At 44.2% G+C, this 18,446-nt stretch overlaps 1 protein-coding gene across 1 annotated transcript; it reads right to left on the bottom strand.

The window, feature by feature from the left end:
- Nucleotides 1–11,779: 11,779 nt before the first annotated feature.
- Nucleotides 11,780–15,184, bottom strand: LOC122783483 (protein L-Myc-1b-like). The gene is made up of 3 exons (XM_044048317.1): nucleotides 14,908–15,184; nucleotides 13,735–14,386; nucleotides 11,780–13,091 (listed from the first exon to the last, which is right to left on the bottom strand). Exons 2-3 carry the CDS (start codon nucleotides 14,294–14,296, stop codon nucleotides 12,493–12,495), a joined length of 1,161 nt encoding a protein of 386 aa, XP_043904252.1. The 5' UTR covers nucleotides 14,297–14,386; nucleotides 14,908–15,184; the 3' UTR covers nucleotides 11,780–12,492.
- Nucleotides 15,185–18,446: the final 3,262 nt, after the last annotated feature.

Genomic DNA, 18,446 nt, shown 5'->3' with positions numbered 1-18,446 from the left:
GCAACAGCCTGGGAGTCAGAGGGGCTGGAACACGGACATCCTTGCTCCAATTGGCTGTGAGGACACAAGACTGCATTACGGCGATCATCAATCAGAGGAAGAGACAAGGTGACGCATGGAAAAAGATGAAAGTGTGTATGTGTGTGTGTGTGTTTTGCTTTAAAGAACATAAACGTATTATTAATCCTATTAGCGGCGCTTTAACTGCAACAGACGGATCATTAGTCACCTACGGAAGGATTCAGGGGAGTCGATGCTGAGCAGGAGCAGAGATAATAGAGACGCAGTCAGATGTGGGGGCATCACTGCATCTGTTAGAATAACCATCATCATTATAATAAACACTGCAAGACGTCAGAATCCAATCCAACATTGTTGACCAAAGTGCTGTACAGTAATAAAGCAAACAGAGACTTAAAAGCAGGAGGGTTTTTTGTGTTTCTATAAACAACCATAATGGATTTTAAATGTATTAATTCAAGAGGGTGATTGATGTACCTGACTGTAACAGGTAAATTTACATACATTTATATTGTCACTCTCATCTGTGTTGCATGTATCAGTCAGGAAATGACTTCTGTAGAAGTTGAAGTCAGTTTTTATAATATTACTTAAGTATATGACATTAACTGTGATTTTCTGATATAAAATGTACAGAATTAAAAGTATTAAAAAAAAGTAAGAAGTTAGGATTGAGTCACGGTGGATCAGTGGAAGGGCATGGGTTCAAGTCCAGGCTCTGCTAGTCTTTATGCGACCTTGAGCAAGACACTTAACCCCATGTTGCAGCATGTGAATGTCGTGTAAAGCAGCCCATCGAGACTAGAAAAGCTCTATATAAATACAGACCATAATAATTCATTTTATTTATAAAACACTGCTTCTTTCTTTTTTTTAATCTCAAAGTGCTACAGAAGCAGGTTAAAATCACATGTGCAGCCATCTGCCTCGACCGGTTGGGGTGAAATGAAAATGGGGGACAGAAGCCAGCAGACCACACGCTATTAATCATGCTCCAATCACAGCTACTCTTACACCAAGGTGGTTCATTTAATCAACACTCCTCCATCACTCTCTCATGACACCAACTGCTGCTGCTGCTGACAAAGCTTTGCCGTCACCACGCCATCCTCTCCCTCCCCTCTTTCTAAGTCTGAAAGCTCAAAACTAGAGCATTTCAGGTGCAGGTCAAACAAGTGGAATTGTGGAAAACCAGGAAATGTTTGGGCTTTAAAACACAATAAGAAGGACAACAACAAAAACATTCTCAAGGAAGATCAAAATCTATACTTAACTTTTACAAGACAGACAAAACCAAACTGATGCAAGGCACGGGGAGACGAGGACTATTTATACATGAGGTAGGGGAACACAGGTGAAACCAATGAGGGGCGGGGTCGGCAATCTTGATGGAGGGAAAAATCGCACAGAGGGAGGAAGTCAGGATGTGAAAACAGAGGGGAAAGATGAGTACAAAATAAAACAGGAAGTGCCCGACAAGACTGGATATGAGTGACTTTAAAGTTAGTTTTTTTTTTATTAATCCCCTTAGGGAAAGTATTCCTCTGCATTTTGACCCATCCTACAGGTAGGAGCAGTGGGCTGCCACATTGAGTGGCGCCCGGGGAGCATTGGGGGTTGGGTACCTTGCTCAGGGGTACCCCAGCCCTTTTTGGCCGGGTGGGGATTTGAACCGGCGACCTTCCGGTTACAAGTCAAGTTCCCTCTCCCCTTGAGACACAACATGAACTCATTGAGACATGACAGAACGTGGAACACTAAACATGATTACATCACAACATTAACATATTTCACGAGACAGTGAGTGAGATACAACGTTGTGTTGTATGTGTTCGAGACTGTGCTGCAAAACTATTAGTTCTGTCATTTATTAGTTTATTAGTTTTGTGGTTTTGTCCACGTATTTGTTTCTCAACAAACTAAATTACAAGTAAAGGAAACTTTGTGTCTCTTTAAAACACATTTAAACACACATCACAGGTGTGATCCTTTTTTCTTTTCTTTTTTTTTTTGCATTTCATGCTCACAGCCACTAGAGTGTAGTAAAGGATAAGCTGCCGACTGTGCACTGCTGAAAACCCCTCACTGCCACATTCATGTTCTGGTGTTGTAGACAAAGAGGAAGTGAAAACTGAAGTTGATCTTATCAGGAAGTTGATTTAGAAACTGTAATATTATGAATCTTCACTGTGTACACTAAAACCTTGAAAGTATACAGTAGTTTAACCTTTGGTTATTAATGTGAAATGTTGTGACGTGTGATTTTTTAGTGGAATCAACCTTCAAAATCCATTAGAGAATGAAAGAAACACAAAGAAACGTTGGTGAAATGTGTTAAAGTTAAGCAAAAGCCAGTCTGAGAAAAGCCTGTAGTAAAACCAGGACAAAAACTCATATAGCTATCACACTATCTTCATCTGCTTTGTGGATATAAATGTTGAAAAAGGCCTGAGTATGAAATCCACTGAGCCCACGCTTGCATCTAGCTCTGCCTTTGTGCTCTGTCTGCAGCTCTGAGGGGGTTAACAGGACGTGGAGACAGTTGGGCCGCACCCACTGAGCTGATTTGAATAACGCCGGCATTTGGCGCGAGGCTCAGAGGAGCCAGCCTTTCTTCATACCGGCTGTGACACCACTCCCCTCCCTCTGTGCTCTGGAGTGGCGGGAAATGCTAGAGAGAAAGAGGCACAGAAGCAGAGTGAGAGAGACTGCATCTCCTCTGTACCTACAGTTGCCCTGGAAACCTCGCAGATACAAAATGTACCTTGAAGGAGGACGAGCGAGAAAGAGAAAGACGAGAGCAGAGAAAGAAAATGCAACATCGCCCCCTCCTCCTCCCTTTTTTGGTGCTAGACGGAGTGATAATGCTCCCTCAGTGGTAAAACTGTGGGTGGAGACAAAAGCAGGCATGAGTGGAGTGGGCCAGAACAAAGAGGGTAACAGCCCGGACTGCCCCTCATCTACCCCTTATCAGACTCCACCCCCCCAAACACAGCCTGAAGGCTTGAGGCAAGGCGGACGACTATTATAGCCTTAATCAATCCTTCAAAGTAAACCGCTGGGCCATGTGTGCTACCACCAAGTTCTTTGTTCTTACTTCTGCGTGATTTTAGGCCTTAGCTCTTTCTTATTTTAAGCACACACACACAGGGTTGCACAGCTGATCATCTGAGGACATTTCATCTAAACAAAGCATTATCTATTAACATGTAACATGTACCCTGTCTTACACAGCTATGTTGTTGGGACACTGCATCATTAGGACAATGTGAATCCTAACCTTAAGGCTCTGGTATATATACTGTACCAAGGCCTGTATACTCGAGCGTCAGGGTCCTGTAGTATCCCACTTCACCATCGGGTGGTGGTGCATGTCTGGATGTGGGGAATAGATCGCATTCTTACCGAAGAATAAGAGAACGATTCTACAGCTCCCGCTCTTTGTTGATGACACAGTTCACACAGAAGTATATCTGGACCTTTAATCACAAATAATTAATCTTAGTCCTAATCTTAATTTAATCACATTTAATCTATAATCATGATTAGGTTCTGCCTCTTTAGTATCGGGCTTGAAGACTTCTGGTCCTGACCACAGACTGTAGATTAAAAAAATATGGATGGAGTCTTCCAGTTTCCTCTGTGAAGTCAACCAGGAAGTAAGAATATACTAAATAGCCACCAGGGGGGTGCGACTCTGCTGGCTGCATAAAGAGTTCCGTCTCATTCGCTAGCTTTAGGTCTTAATGACAAAATTATGTTCCAATTTACAGAAAAATAGCCGATAAATGGTGACACATATAAGAGAACATTAGCAAAATGTCGACATTGGCACCAGTCAAATCAAGATTCTGGACGTCAAAACAATAGTTTTTGTTTATCTCAAAAATGGTTCAAATTAGGTGCAAAGAAACCCACACGCACAAACTGTCTTCCTTCTCTTACTGACATAGAGCTGCCGTTCACCTACATCGTAAAAAAGGAGGCACATAAAAGGCGTTTCCTGGAGTCTCATCACAGACCATTAACAGCATCCACACTGCACTCAAATGGCATAATTAGATTTGTTGTTATTGGCTTTTGGACAGGCAACAGTCTCAGTTCACCCCACCCCAGTCGTCCCAATTCTGCAGTGTAAAAGTGTAGGGGCACGGCAGTGGACTGAGCACCAGCATCTCTGTGAAATCTACAAGAACAGAGCAGTTGTTCTTCCCACTTCCTGCCTCCACTGGGCTCAGCACAAAAACGGGAAGTCAGTGCTGCCCATGTGTTTCCTATAGGCCTCACAACAGCTTCTCTCAGTTTCACACTCACTGGCCAATAGGGGACGAAGGGAAGCGGGGCACAGGGATTATTGCATGTGTTCCACAGTGGTGGTCACTCAGTCACAGTCAGATGTGGGGGCCTGAAAAGAGAAAAGAATTGTCATTGTGCAGGACAAACACAGGCATCACAGACTCTCTGATAACAGACTCTTTGGGACCTTTGTCTGGCATAAACACAACACTTGCCGGGGCCACAACCTGGTCCTCATGATAATTTCTGTGGAACTAGAAAAAGGAATACTTCACCGATACATTTGTATTACTAGAATAGGGTTAGTATTTTTGAAAAACTGTGCTTCCCAACCTCAGTTTCCCCTGAGTTGAGAAATATCTTCATTCTTTTCTTTGTTACCAGTGACACTTGGTCCTGTTAGCGTAACTGTTAGCAAAGATGGCAGACACGGTTTACATTCTGGGAATGAGGTCCCGCCCTCTTACGAGTGGGTCTAAAAAGTGCGTAATTAGCGTTGCAGTTTCAAGCCTTGGACAAAAAAGAATGAAGATATTTCTCGACTCAGGAGAAACTGAGGTTGGAAAAAATTTTTTTTCAAAAAATGAAAATGCTAGTAATACAAAGCTAAATGCAAATTGGTGAAGTATTCCTTTAAGTTTATTTGAATTGTGGTTAAGTTATGGTTGGGGTTAGAGGTCAATGAAAGTCCTTAAAAGGATACCTGCGCAAACCTGTGTGTATGTGTGTGTGTATTGTTGGGGGTTACTGATTAGCGAGTGCCTAGCTGATGCAGAGCCTGGGGGGGTAACTTGTGGTAGAGCAACAACCATGAGGTCTGCAGGGGGTTAAAGGGGATAAGGGGGAGGGGTAAATCTCCTCTGTGGAGGGGGTTGGTGGTGGTGACGGCACTCAATGGGACTAAAATTCAAAAGATGCAGCAAGTGTCCCACCAACTTCAACTGAAGCAACCTTACACCACAGAGCTGAACAATGGAACATCTGCTGGCTGACAAAGCAGGCAGTTAGAGCTGCAATAGCTCTGCTCTAAAACTCTTCACAGTGGCAACAGTGTTTGTCTCAGATCATTGTATTTTTATTTTAAAGTTTCATCGGGATAAGAATACTTTATTGATATTGATCCCCGAGGGGAAATTCTTGTGTTAGAGCTGCACCCATTCAAAGAGCATGAAAAACAGGATAGAAATGTATAAGAATAATAAAAAGTAAACGTAAAGATAAGTAAACATATGCACTCTTATGTAAAATGTCAATATATATTATGTATACATTTTGTGTGTTAAGATTAGCGTTAGTGTTGTGTGTTTCCCCTTGAGATTATTCACTCGCCAACCACAGATTATATTAGGTGTTTACAGATATTATGGCTGTGAATGAGTTGCACATAATATTTGCACGGTTGCCGTCTTCACAGTGGGTCCCCCGCATGTGAAACGACAGGGAAACACCGGGATAGTAAATCATCTCTAATGGAATACTTGGATCCCATTCCTATCCTAGGCAAAACAAACACACACACACACACAAAAAGAGAAAGAAAGGGATTAAAATAAGAGATAAGTGTGCACTTAATCATTCTCAAAGGAGTTAAAGTTTAATGACTCACTTACAAGCCACCTCACCCTCTCTGCCTGTATGTGTAAGTGTGTGTGTGGGGGGGTTTCCAGGGTGAAGGCAACACAGCAGTTGTCACTGCTCCCCCCCGCTACACCCTTTCTCTCCTCCTGCTTATCCATTAACAGGTTCCATGGTTACTTCTCCACGGCTAACCCTCCCTCATGCATCTCCTGTGACTGTAGACTACTCATGTCTGTTGTCACAAAATATAACAGTTTTCTTTTCCCACACTTTGTTGACCGTTCCCTTGTTTATTGGCGACTTAAAGCGGCAGTGCATAACTTTTGATGTTATTATTCTGCCTCTGTTTAGTCTTCGTGAACAGAACCAATGTGACATTATTTGTATGCTGCGTCCTTCTGTCAAGCAATACTATTAGACCTGACTGAGGGATCGTTTGTGTGTATACAGCAGCAGCAGCAACAGCACGGGAGCAGGAGAAAGAAGAACGTATCCTGTCAAACTGCAGTCGTCTCACTTTATTGGCCCTAACGCCGCTGTTGCCTCCATCTGTCTCGACATAAAATGAATCACTTCCTGTGTGCAGTGTGGTAATGTCACCAGATGTAAACACACAGATACTGAGCAATACAGAGGGGGGTTTTTAGTGTAACAGACATTTGTCTGAATTTAAAAGTTACGCAGCAGTTTTGAGTGGACTAATTATCGACGGCGTGACCGTGTCACACACGATAAGCTCACGTCAGAGAGTGGAGCGCGAGCTGGTGACGGCTCATGCAGTGAGATAATACGAAGACCTTATGATGGATTCATTATAATCGCAGCCGTGGTGTATGTGGGCCCAGATGGCGGTGCTGTTTACACTAACAGGATTAGGATTAGCTCCAGATTAGACAGGCGAGTTGAAAGGCCTGCTCTGCTGACGCGACACGACGTGGCTGCACCCCCCTAAAATCATCTCAGATACTACTATTCTGTTCTACTACTGCTCAAAAACACTAATCGGTCCTGTGCTTGACAAACTTTCCTGTTTTATTTCGTTTTATCAATTTGTGGGACTGTCTCAGGGTCGAAAAGCACAACACCAGGGTTGACACGAGTCAGCTGGGGCCAGATGTACCCAGAGCGGGAGAAACATACACAGCCTGTTCCAACTGAATCATCACTGTTATGTAACACTGGCTTTAGGACGGGGAGGGCGAGCAAAACAGAGAGGGAGCGAGAGACTGAGCTCAGAAGACTGACCTAGATCAGCAAATGGTTGGAGATGAGTACCTGAGGGGAGGGCAGGAGCCAACAGACGGGGGAGTTACAAAGAGTCAGACAGGGGGGGACAAGAGGATTGTTGAAGGGGTTTTTCTGAGGTGGACCCACAGCCTCATTATGATCAGATGGACAGTAGCTGCTACAGTCCTGGCTGAGCTCCAGTGACACAACCAGGCTGGAATGTGGGTCAGTAGGCAGCGCGGTGGACGACTGTGACCAGGGACAGTTACCACAAGTATGTGTGTGTGCGTGCGTGGTTGTGTGCCCTCAAAAGCAGATGTGTGTCTCTCTGCTCGAGTCTGTTCCCATTTGTGTTTCCCATCATATTCGTTGACCTCTCGGGCCACTTGAAAAACAACATAAGGGGAAGGGTGTGTGTGTTGTTGAGTGTTGAGTCAGTGAGAGGGATGGTCCTGAGTCCACTTCTCCTCCATCCATGTTCTCCAAACATGTAACTTTAACCTGAACCAAAGCTTCCGAACGGGCAATATTTTCATTCTCACGGTGAAGATCAAAAGGTCGTCCGTAGATAGGCCCACTTCTCTTCCGCCTGTATTCTATGTCCTTCATTCTCCCACTTTATAGGTCAGGGATAAGGAGCCAGTTTTCTTCCTCACATGCAATAGATTCCCGTCATGCAAAGCACTGCCGGTCAGAACACAACATGCTTTAAATATTGCTCAATAAGCCTGTGTGTGTGTGTGTGTGTGTTCTTTTCTCTCTTTTAAAGCCAGGGGATGTTAGCAGTTGCGAAAGTATGTCCTCCCTCTTTCCAGGAACCTGATGTACACTTGACAAATTGCCCAATAAGAAGCCCACCGAAGGTACGTCGCAGTTGCCGCACGTTTGACTTCTCGAACTGCGGATCTGCAGCCACTTTGACCTCAACGAGTATCATCCAGAAATGCCAGAGAGGCAAGTATGACTGGTAGCGTCTGTTGTGAGACGTGTTTGTCTGCTTTTGTGTACCTTGGCAGACGTGTACAAATCACTCCACACACCCACGTGAAAGTTTTTTTTATTTATTTATTTATATTAAAAAAAACAAAAAAAAACCAACAACATTTATTTCAAGGGCAAGAAATGTTAAAATTTCAATTATTCAAATTGTACATTTTTCTGACGGTGTCAGATCAGGTGTTTGCCCTCTTAGCTCTTCCATTAGCTCTTCCCTTTACACAGTAGCTGTAATTATCACACAATTATCTATAACTAAACCAGCCATGCACGTTTAACGCTGTACGATCCAGTGATGTGTTCATTCCAACCGGAAGGTGCTCTCGGTAAAGGCCGATGAATGAAAACATTGTAGATTCATTCAGAACGAAAGAAAAGACGCGTATCTCAAGTGTGTCCACGTATAAATCTGAGACTGTCCTCCCAGCGACGTAATCCATTCTCCACACTCCCTCCCCGATGGTTCACGTCACACTTCTTTCTGGTCTCCAGTAAATCTGTCACTTGTGGGAGTTTTTTTTGTCCTGGCAAATAATATGTAGATGAATCTCTGTCACAGAACATGCACAGAACTACATGTGCACTCACCTGGTGTTTGGCCGGCAAACTGACATCCTGACATCGCACAAAAAGGCCTTTGTTTTCAGCCGTCGTCTGCATGTGTTTAGGACATGTGTCAAGACACACAGAGACAGAGACACCTTACGACTGTTTGAAGGATAAAGAACATCAAATATTTGGTCTGGTGTGATAGAGGGGGAAAAAAAAGACATAGCTACAATAGAATTAAGCAAGAGAGACAATAAAATGATTCCCCATTGTGTCATTTAATCTGTGACACCGTGAAGAAGCACTTTTCATCCCACATTACTAGAGACAGGTTGAGCTCATCGTCATATGGTGTGAATGACATCACAATGAGACACTTTTTTAATTGGCATTATTTTAATAGAGTGTGATATATATATATATATATGTACGCAGAGAAACCTTTAACGGGTTCCAGCTGCTCACCGTACGACAGCACACACGGAGCGTCAGAGACATGAGCAGGACAGGACGCATGTGTTCTTAAAGGCTTTAAACATGTGCTTTAGAATGTGCGGCTATGTGTTTGTGTGGGTGTCGCAATGAACTTGAGACCAGAAAATCTGGTTTGGTGAGTAAACCGCCAGAGCCGAGCAGAGAGCATCCCACAAAACAAAGAGATCCTCTTACCTCATTGTTTCCTTCGGTTAGAGAAAAGGGCAGCGTTAATCGTCATGTGTGTGTTTGCAGTGAACGTGACAACAAATTCAGCCGCTGCCAAGGAACGACCTCTGATTTGAGACAGTTTCGGCAGATTGGACTATGTCGTGCATTTTGTTAACATGTTGTTAGTTTGTTTTTACTTCCTCAAAAAGAAGCAGCATTGAGGATCAATCTCTTCCCAGTTTAGTTTCATTTGCATCCCCAGAAACACACCGCGGTTTCAGTCCTTTGCATGTTGTTGTCAGGTTAGTTGCGTGGTCCTGAAGTGACCTGCCAGACTCCGGAATGTTCATGAACTTTCTCCACATTAATTCATGTCTTGTCTCGTCCGTTTCGAGGAGTTCTGTGTCTGGAAAGGGAGACGGAAAAGTTACCAGGTCAAGGCGATCTGGCCCAAGATTTAACATCCGAGTTTTGCTTTCACTTCCTGATGGAATAGATGCGGTCACTCTCTATTGCACAGTATTATAGCACCTGATATTGTGGTTCTTCTGCTAAATGACATGTAATGTTATATTGTTTCCAAGTAGCAGCAAAAAGAACTGAAGAGGTTCTTTGCAACATCTCTCTGTTGTGTACATAACAAATCCAGGGAACTGTGTCTTCAGTGTCTTCAGGCCCAGAAAGTGAACACACACACAGGCAGGTGGAACAGAGACCAACCCCAGCCGTGTAACAAAGGCCAGCGAGGTGTGAGACAGTTGGAGTTCAGGGAGTGCCTGGCTCGTCTGTCAGGCTGTACCTGAACCAAAATGGGTTCCTTTAAGTTCATTGAAACAAATGGACGGCGCTCACACCTGAGTCACTCAGACGTGTAGAGACGAGTCAGTGAGGTCAGCGAAAGGGCAGCAGCAGATTCAGTCCCACAGAGGGAGTCGATACACTCACATTCACACCTACAGTCGACAGAGAGTGTCCAGAATCACCAAACTGCATGTTTTTAGACTGCAGGAGGAAACTGGAGAACTTTACACAGCAAGGCCAAAGCTGGAACCAGGATTCTAACCGGTGACCTTGTTACTGTGTCACTGCATTGTGGCATCACCCACCAATTTATTTAATTTAATTTTCTGAGATAAAAACCAAAACAAAAAACATGACAACCAGTCGCAGTTCAGTCAACTGATTAATGACCTGCTTGTGTTACATTGGGACAAGGACAGTAGTCCAATTAAATGGCATAGTCAAGCTACTGTACAACAATAGCTCGACCCAACTGTGCATGGAGTCGCACTGTGTTCATTGTCTCTTTGCTTGTGGAAGTTTTTGGTTGTTGCCAGAGTGCCAGAGTTTTAGACTTGAACCTGGACGGGGACATGTGTTTAAGAACCACTATCTCTCTGAAATGTCCTGTGAGTCCAGAGGAGGTGTAAAAGTCTTCTGTCTTCTCATGTATGCTGAAATGTTATGGAAATGAATAGTAATATAATGTGGGGAAAAAGGCTCATGTCTAATGTGCCTTATGAAAACTCAAGAAAGTCTTTGGCTCGCACAGATTTGTTTCTCAGCAGCAGCTCACACAACCTTTCATGTCCAAACTAACTGTACAGAGTGTTCATGTGTGTGGAACCTACATGGGAGCACGTCAGGTGCCCAGCATGCAGCAGCCACTGCAGAGAGGGGAGGATCCATGACTGTATCACATACACTCTCTCTCTCTCTCATCAAGGGCAAGTCTCAAGGACGAGCTCAGCGTAACCTCCGGTAAACCAGCAGCTGATGACAAGACGGGTTTGTTTATTTGACACAGGGCAGTGTTAGACGGCCTTCATTTTTCTTGAAAACACCTGCTAGTATGTTTGTGTGTCTGGAGAGACACCGTCACAGTGTCATGTGCTGCGTTACTACTCACGTTGAGTTTTGTGTCATTTGTCAAACGGCAAACAATGGAATCTTAATGGATGATGTTTCGCGTAGGTTTACATTAAGTTGCCATAGAAACTAAGGGAAGTTGAAGTTTAACCCGTAGTGCACGCCCATAGTAAATTGCCGTGGGGATAATCCACAACTCCTTATATGGCATCCTGGGGGTGTGTGTTTATAGGTCACATATTTAAAAAATGTGGGGTTTTTTTCATTTTCATGTGTTGTTGAGCCAAAGTTATTTTCAGTAGTGATATAAAGTAGCAATAATAGTGCAGAAGTCGCAAAATAAGGTGTTTTTCTTTCCTTTTTGTTCATAAAACGAGCCAAGTGAACATTGAACTGTGACGTATTTCACAAATTACACAAATTCAACCTGATTTTAAACATTGAGTACTTTTTGTTCAGGTGTTCAGGATTTTGCCCACATTGTGCTGAAAAAAAGGATGTAAGACAACTCTATATTGCACATTCTGTATAGACTGTACGTTTAAACATAGTAATAGCTCCGTGTGGTGTATTATTTGAATAAAAACATAACTATAGGTTTGTATGCAAACATGGTATAAAAATTTAATGTTACTGTTGGCATGCTTTTAAAAAAAAAGAAAAGAAAAGAAAATCAACCAAAATCAGGAGAAGCATTGAAATCACAAAGTGGCGTGTGAATATAAAGTACAGCAGTGCTACTTATTTTCTTTTTCCATTTTTTTCTTCTTTTTTTGTCCATTTTCCTGTTTTCTTAACAAAATAGAGGCTTCTTTGTGTCGCTTACACAGAGGAGCGTTATTACCCAGTGACAAGTCTTGATTTTGTCTCCTTCATCAGGAGCAATAAGCTATTATATACACACACACAATTTGTACATGACACACAGACACACACACTCGTATGTACACAGAGAGACATTCACAGAAACACTCACATTACATATGTGCAATGAAGACCTCCCCACACGCGTCCTGAAGGCTACACAGGTTCACCATTACACATTTTTCCTTGTCGTCCCATCAGAACAGAACCCGGACACATCTTGGTTCATAGTTAAAACAAGTGTATCCCCCACATCATAACTATGGGAAAAAAAACACAGCACACCAAGGTCTAACGGCTCTTCCCTGTAATAGGTTCTCAGACCAGGACAGCAATATTATTTATACGCTTTTCATGGCTATTCACACGAGGCATTTTCCAAAACGGACAAGTTCCTCAAGAGCAAAGTTCTTGACTGTGACAGTCTGTGGTTGTTGTTGTTGGGCATCAGCATTGCTTCAGTTCAGAGAGTCTGCGAAGGAGCTGCTGCTGCCGGGATCGGAGGCGCTTCTTCTCCAGGAGGTGCTGCTTCTCCCTGGCGTGCAGCTCTGTGAGGTACTCGGTCGCCTGCGTCAGGATGGCCACCTTCGGAGTCTTGGCCGCCTCCAGCCCCGGGATGTGGTCCCGCAGCTCGAGGAAGCGAGAGCGCAGGTCGTTCCTCCGCTTTCTCTCAAGGAAGTTGTGGTTCCGTCTGCGGTCCGTGTCCTCGACGTCTGAGTTCTGTGGACTCTCTGAGGGAGAGGAGGGCCGGGAGATGCCGGGCTGCGGACTGGATGATATGCAGGCACGCTTGCACCGAGGCTCTTCCTCACACTCGTCCTCCTCATCATCATCATCATCGTCGTCGTCGTCATCCTCCTCGTCCTCAGGCTCACTGTCTGGGGACGGGGCCGCGTAGTTGTGCTGCTGCCGGTGCACAGAGATGTGGAAGCGTTTGGGGCAGGGGTCGGCGCGGACCGTGATGGTGACGGGCTTTCTGACGTTCACCAGCCGCACCCGCTTTTGCTTGCTCTCCACCGTGACCACGTCGATCTCCTCTTCGTCATCTGTCATCACATACAGATAAACATTCAGCAACATACACAGCCTTAATCATCAGGTGTCTGCACAAGAATTCTGCTTATACAAACTCAACTATAAAAGGTAGTGCATTCCTTAATCAAGCATGCACATCACTATTCCTCTGAGCAGAGCAGGGGCTGAGGTGTTAACAGCAGGGTTCATTCATCTCAAAGCATGCAGGGAAGTTAAGCCTTTTTTTGTCATTCTGGCATCTACCACTCCTAATTTTGGGGGATGTGAAAGAGTTTGGTCTCACAGTTTGTCCCTGTGTGTAGTAGTAATCAATCATGAGGACTTGGGTCACACCCCGCCCCTCTACCGCACTCTGACTGTGATGCAGAGCTGGTGTGAGATAATAAAAGAGGGGGAATATTCAAGCCAAAGCGGCCAGGGCGCGGTTTTCAAAAGACTTGCATGTGCGTTCACTGCAAACATGTGGTGCATTGTGAAAATGCAGCTTTAATCTTTAAAAAAAAGGTGACTGGTTTGATAACAAACCGCCGCTGCACCGCCACACACCAGTTATGCAACTGCGGCCAAACTGTCCACATTACGCATTGTTAGAGGGCAATATAATCCCGAGGCAGGGGCAGGGTGGGGCAATTTAGAGCATGGCTGCTTCCTTACCAGAGGTATCAGAGCGAGACTCGGAGCCAGACGACGCCGGCTTCCTGCAGCTAATTGTCGGGAGGGTGAGAACGGCAGCCGGGTCGACGCAGTCTGTCGCTGAGGCGGCGGCGGCGTGCGCGCCAGAGGGCGAGACGCACTGCGCTTTGCTCGGTCTCATGGAGATCTGTGCCACTGGGGAGGCACCGGTTTGCGCCACCGCAGCAGCAGCTGCCACTCTCCCGTTGACCTTCTCCAGCTGCTTGCTGGCGGAGAAACTACTCCACATGCAGTCCTGGATGATAATGGAGCTGAGGTTGCCGAACAGCTTCTCCGTGTCTGGGCTGAGCGGACCCTCGCACTCCTCGTCCTGACCCAGCACCTTGGACAGCCATGTGAGCTTGTCTCCCGGCGAGGGGAGCGGGGCAGCGGCGGCGCTCAGAGTCCGGGTGGGGGACATGGGAGGCGTGGGCAGCAGCTCGAACTTTTTCCATATGTCCTCACTTGGTGCAGTTGACTTGTAAAAATCCTCCTCGGTGTCAAAGTCGTCGAAAAAATAGTGCTGGTAACAATCAAACTCCATGCTCCCGGATAATAAAAAAAACAATTAGAATTAAAAGAATCCTTTGAGTTTATTCCCAGAAACAATCAGCAGAGAAGCGTCCTGTTCGACCTGAGGAGAGAACAGTAACAGTGGTTAGTGATGAGGATGGTCTCTTTATAAAAAAGTAGCTCCCATTAGATGTGTGATCACATTACAAGTATCCATCAGGAGCTATTATGATATCACATCCCTCTAACAGCCTGCTTTCTCCAAATGGGACCACATTAATTATTGATTGGGTCATGATGCAGATGCTCTTTTTGCACAGACTGCTCACTGCCACAGTGTCACCACATCATTCTAGACGCTCCTGTGCGTTTGGAAGCGAGTTGTGGTCAGTAACGAGGCGACGGGACGCGTGTATACACTTAGTTTTACTGTGGAAAAACTGCGTTTCCTGAAATGAAGGCTGCGCTTTGTTCTGGCGAGCAGCCGTGCACCGGTGAAAGAAAGGAGGAAGAAAAGTGTGGACTCCCACACGCACACACACACAGTCAGTCAGCGTGGATTTAAAGCGCGCAGACACAAATCTCAGTCTGTCCACTCGTGTGAAACTTTCACGGACACAAACAGGCTTTAAAAGTACTCACCGGCTTCTGAGCAGAAATCTCAACGAGGCGTTCAGGGCATGGGAGAGAAAAGAGAAGCCACCACACACACACGCATTAACTCCTCGAGTTGAAACTGGATACAAAGACGCGGTGTTACCACTTTTCTTTGACGGTTTTGCCCACTCAAAAATACGAACATGTGATTACAAAGGGACAAGAGAAAACACCGGAGTCTCAAACAACAGGAGCTGGGTTCCACCCACGGCGCGTCACAAAAAGCCACACAGTGCGTTTTTCGCGCCAGTGAGATATCTTGTTATAGGCGATAAAGTGCGCAGGGAGGAGCCTGGGAAATATCTGCAGCGGTAGATCCGGGTAAGCCCCTCCGTCTGTGCGGAGGGGGGCGGGGGGAAGAAGGCGCATGGCCCCGCCCCGTCTGCAACAACCACTATTTAACCTATATTTTATTTCATCAGCGTTAGTGTTGTTATTGTATGGAAGAGGATTAGGGCCACATGTTAAACAAAATAATAAAGAAAAATAAAGAAAAACAGCATGAATTCCGAGATTAAAGTAAGATTAATGTCAGAATTCTGACAAAAAAAGTCAGAATTCATGCTGTTTTATTATTTGAAATTAAAGTCAGATAAAAGTCAGATTTCATTCATTCTGTTATATGCTGTATATGAGATTAAAGTCAGAATTCTTAGAAAAAAGGAAAAAGTCAGAATTCTGACTTTAATCTCAGAAATAATGCGGTTTTATTATTTGAGATTAAAGCTAGATTTAAATCAGAATTCTGAGGAAAAAGGTCAGAATTCTAACTTTTTCTTTAATCTAAAAAAGATCATCTGCATCACGACCCAATCAACAATTGATGTGGTCCCATATCATATTAAAAGTTTTCAAGACATATATATATATATATACATAAATATATATAAATAATAAACACACATACAGAACACATGAATGGCACGTCATATATGACTCATAAATGTCAAGTGTGACTGCAGATGACCTCATCCTGACTTGTCTCAACCTCGATGGTAAACATTAGGTTTTTTTTGTGATCCTCTTTTCCCATCATCCTGTTTAAATTGGCAGCTCTAATAATAAACATCCTTATCTCCTTTTTTGCTGCATGAAAGTTATTTCAGTTTTTTTCCACTAAAAACATTTGTTGTGACGTTGCTACAAGACTCTTGCAAGATGTATTTGTCAGCGATCTTCATTTGTGATTGAAAAGACAGGAATTAAGCGCAAATGGCTCTACTTTCCCCATAATTAGCATCTGAAACAAAGCACATACACAGAGGGCTGAGAGGTGGATGCATTGCGACACGACGGGCGGAGTTCCCAGTGGATTTGTCTGTATGACTCACAATTTTTCACTTTCACACACAAAGTCAACAGCTGAGCTTCATTGTGCAGGTGGTGGTGAAGGAAGGAAGTCACTTCTGCAGCAAACAACACCAACACGGTTGGTTCAGTACCCTACCTACGCTGCGCACTGATGAAATTCAGTTCATCTAGTTGTTTATAGCACCACTCCCTCATTAAGACCATGCTGGAATTAAAGTGCCCAGTTTAATTATCCAGGCGCTATCGGCCCTCCGTCTCTGGGCCGTATTCCAATTTGGGTTGAAGTGAAGGACGGAGGCCTGAACTGAATCTCAGCCGTGTTGAATAAAGTGTTTTAACCGGTGGAGTGTGGATGTCTTCCCTCCTTAAAGTATTACATCTATGTTGTGTGGAAAATGTATACACAAGTTTTGGAAGAAATATTTGGTTCTTTTATTCCACACTTGCTTAAAGAATCTGCCCAGTGGCTTTGGTATTGGATCAGTACATTTTGGCTTTTACCAGGTAATCCCACAGCTTCCTTCCTTTAGAGGAAGTTTTTCCTAATCTCTCTGACCAGCTTCACCATGGAATCTGAATAAGCTGTGATAAATGGCACCGCAGAGGACACAATTTGAGGTTAATTTTGTTGGATGCCTTTTGCAATAATTTCTTGCCTTTGCAGCAATAAGACCAGGGTTCCTGACCCAGTCAGAAAAAGGGTCTTTCTGCATGGAGTTTGCAGAGTCTCTGGTTTCCTCCCATAGTCCAAAACCACAAATATTTGTGGATTAGGCAAATTGGGACTCTCTAAATTGACGATAGGTGTGAGAGTGAATGGTAAATTGTCTCTACGTGGTCTTGTGAGGGACCGGTGACCTGTCCAGACCAGGGTGTACCCGGCCTTTCGACCCTCATGTGGAGGATAAAGTGGTAGAAGATGAATGAATAGGGGTCTTTCTTTGGATGGTTAGAGCTTCAACGAGGGTGTTTTCAGGCTCATGAACCCGTACATCAAATTTCTGAGAAATGCCTCTCGGGAAGGAACACCAGCGGACACAAAAAAGTTGACACCCGGGGAACATGAGCCTCGTTGCATCGTTTGAATCCGCCGTGAAGTTTGTCATGGCAATAACGCTGTGGTGTAAATCTAGCAGTGGAGAAAAACCGATCACCCCCTGCTCCCTCAGTGACACAAACCATGACGGGACAACGCTGAAGCAGCCGACACATGATTTATATATATTTATTGTCTCGGGGAAACAAATTCTTTATGCACACGAGCAAGCAGGAGGTCAGAGTTCAGCAACATCTCATGAGCAGACGACGCTAGGTCACGCTCATGCAGCGCCCCTGACCCTCAACACCTCCTCCTCCTCGTAGCACATTGATTGGTTTGGTTCTTAGCGTGAGGTCTCTACTCCTGAGTGAGGCGTCTTGATGGTGCACGAGATGAAGACTCTGCAATTATATTTAGGGCAAATTTGACGACACTAATTAGCGCAGGACATCTGTTGTCAGTCAACGGCCTGAGGTCAAACACATGTTGCACAAGAATGATGCTCTCTTCTTCAGGTCTGGTGTGTTGGTTCATGTGAATAAAGTGCACTAAATGTAGTCTTTATCTTATTTAAGACTCGTCTTTACAACATTTTAAAAGACACAACTGAACAAAAGGTTTGGATTTTGGTCTGTTAAAATTATGAGCTCTTCTGAACCGATTTCGTTAGTCGTTGTTTGGCGATTTAACGGTCTAATAAAGTTATCTGTTTCTGTAACAACTTTGTAATTATTCCATAGACGGCCACAAGTTGGCGTCTCTGTAATCATTCGCAATTCAGAGTGAGAACTGAGTTGATTCAGAGTTACTTTAACCTGCTATAAACGATGGGAAATGGAACGACTTGTGTAAAACCTTGCGATTTATGGCGTGGATTTGTTGAATAAAACAAATGAAGCCTCACAGATGTGATCTTTCATCTGCTATATTGGTAATATCTCATCTTTGCCAGAGAACAGAAAGACAGAAAGAAGACAACTTATAAAATTCAAATGAGGCCTCCCTCCTCTTCTCCTGTGTTCACGATCTTTTCCTCAGCAGGAACATTGTTGAGGGAACAATACTTAACGCCAACAATAGCCAGCTCCCTTAAGTCATCTCCCAACTTAACTTCAAGTACCCACCATTGTCCTTTATTGTTCTTAGAGCATATGTGTGGATGGTAAAAAGAAAA

This window comes from Solea senegalensis, linkage group LG16 (assembly GCF_019176455.1).
Source record: "Solea senegalensis isolate Sse05_10M linkage group LG16, IFAPA_SoseM_1, whole genome shotgun sequence".
NCBI lineage: Eukaryota > Metazoa > Chordata > Actinopteri > Pleuronectiformes > Soleidae > Solea > Solea senegalensis.
This window is presented reverse-complemented; position numbering and strand designations above follow the sequence as displayed.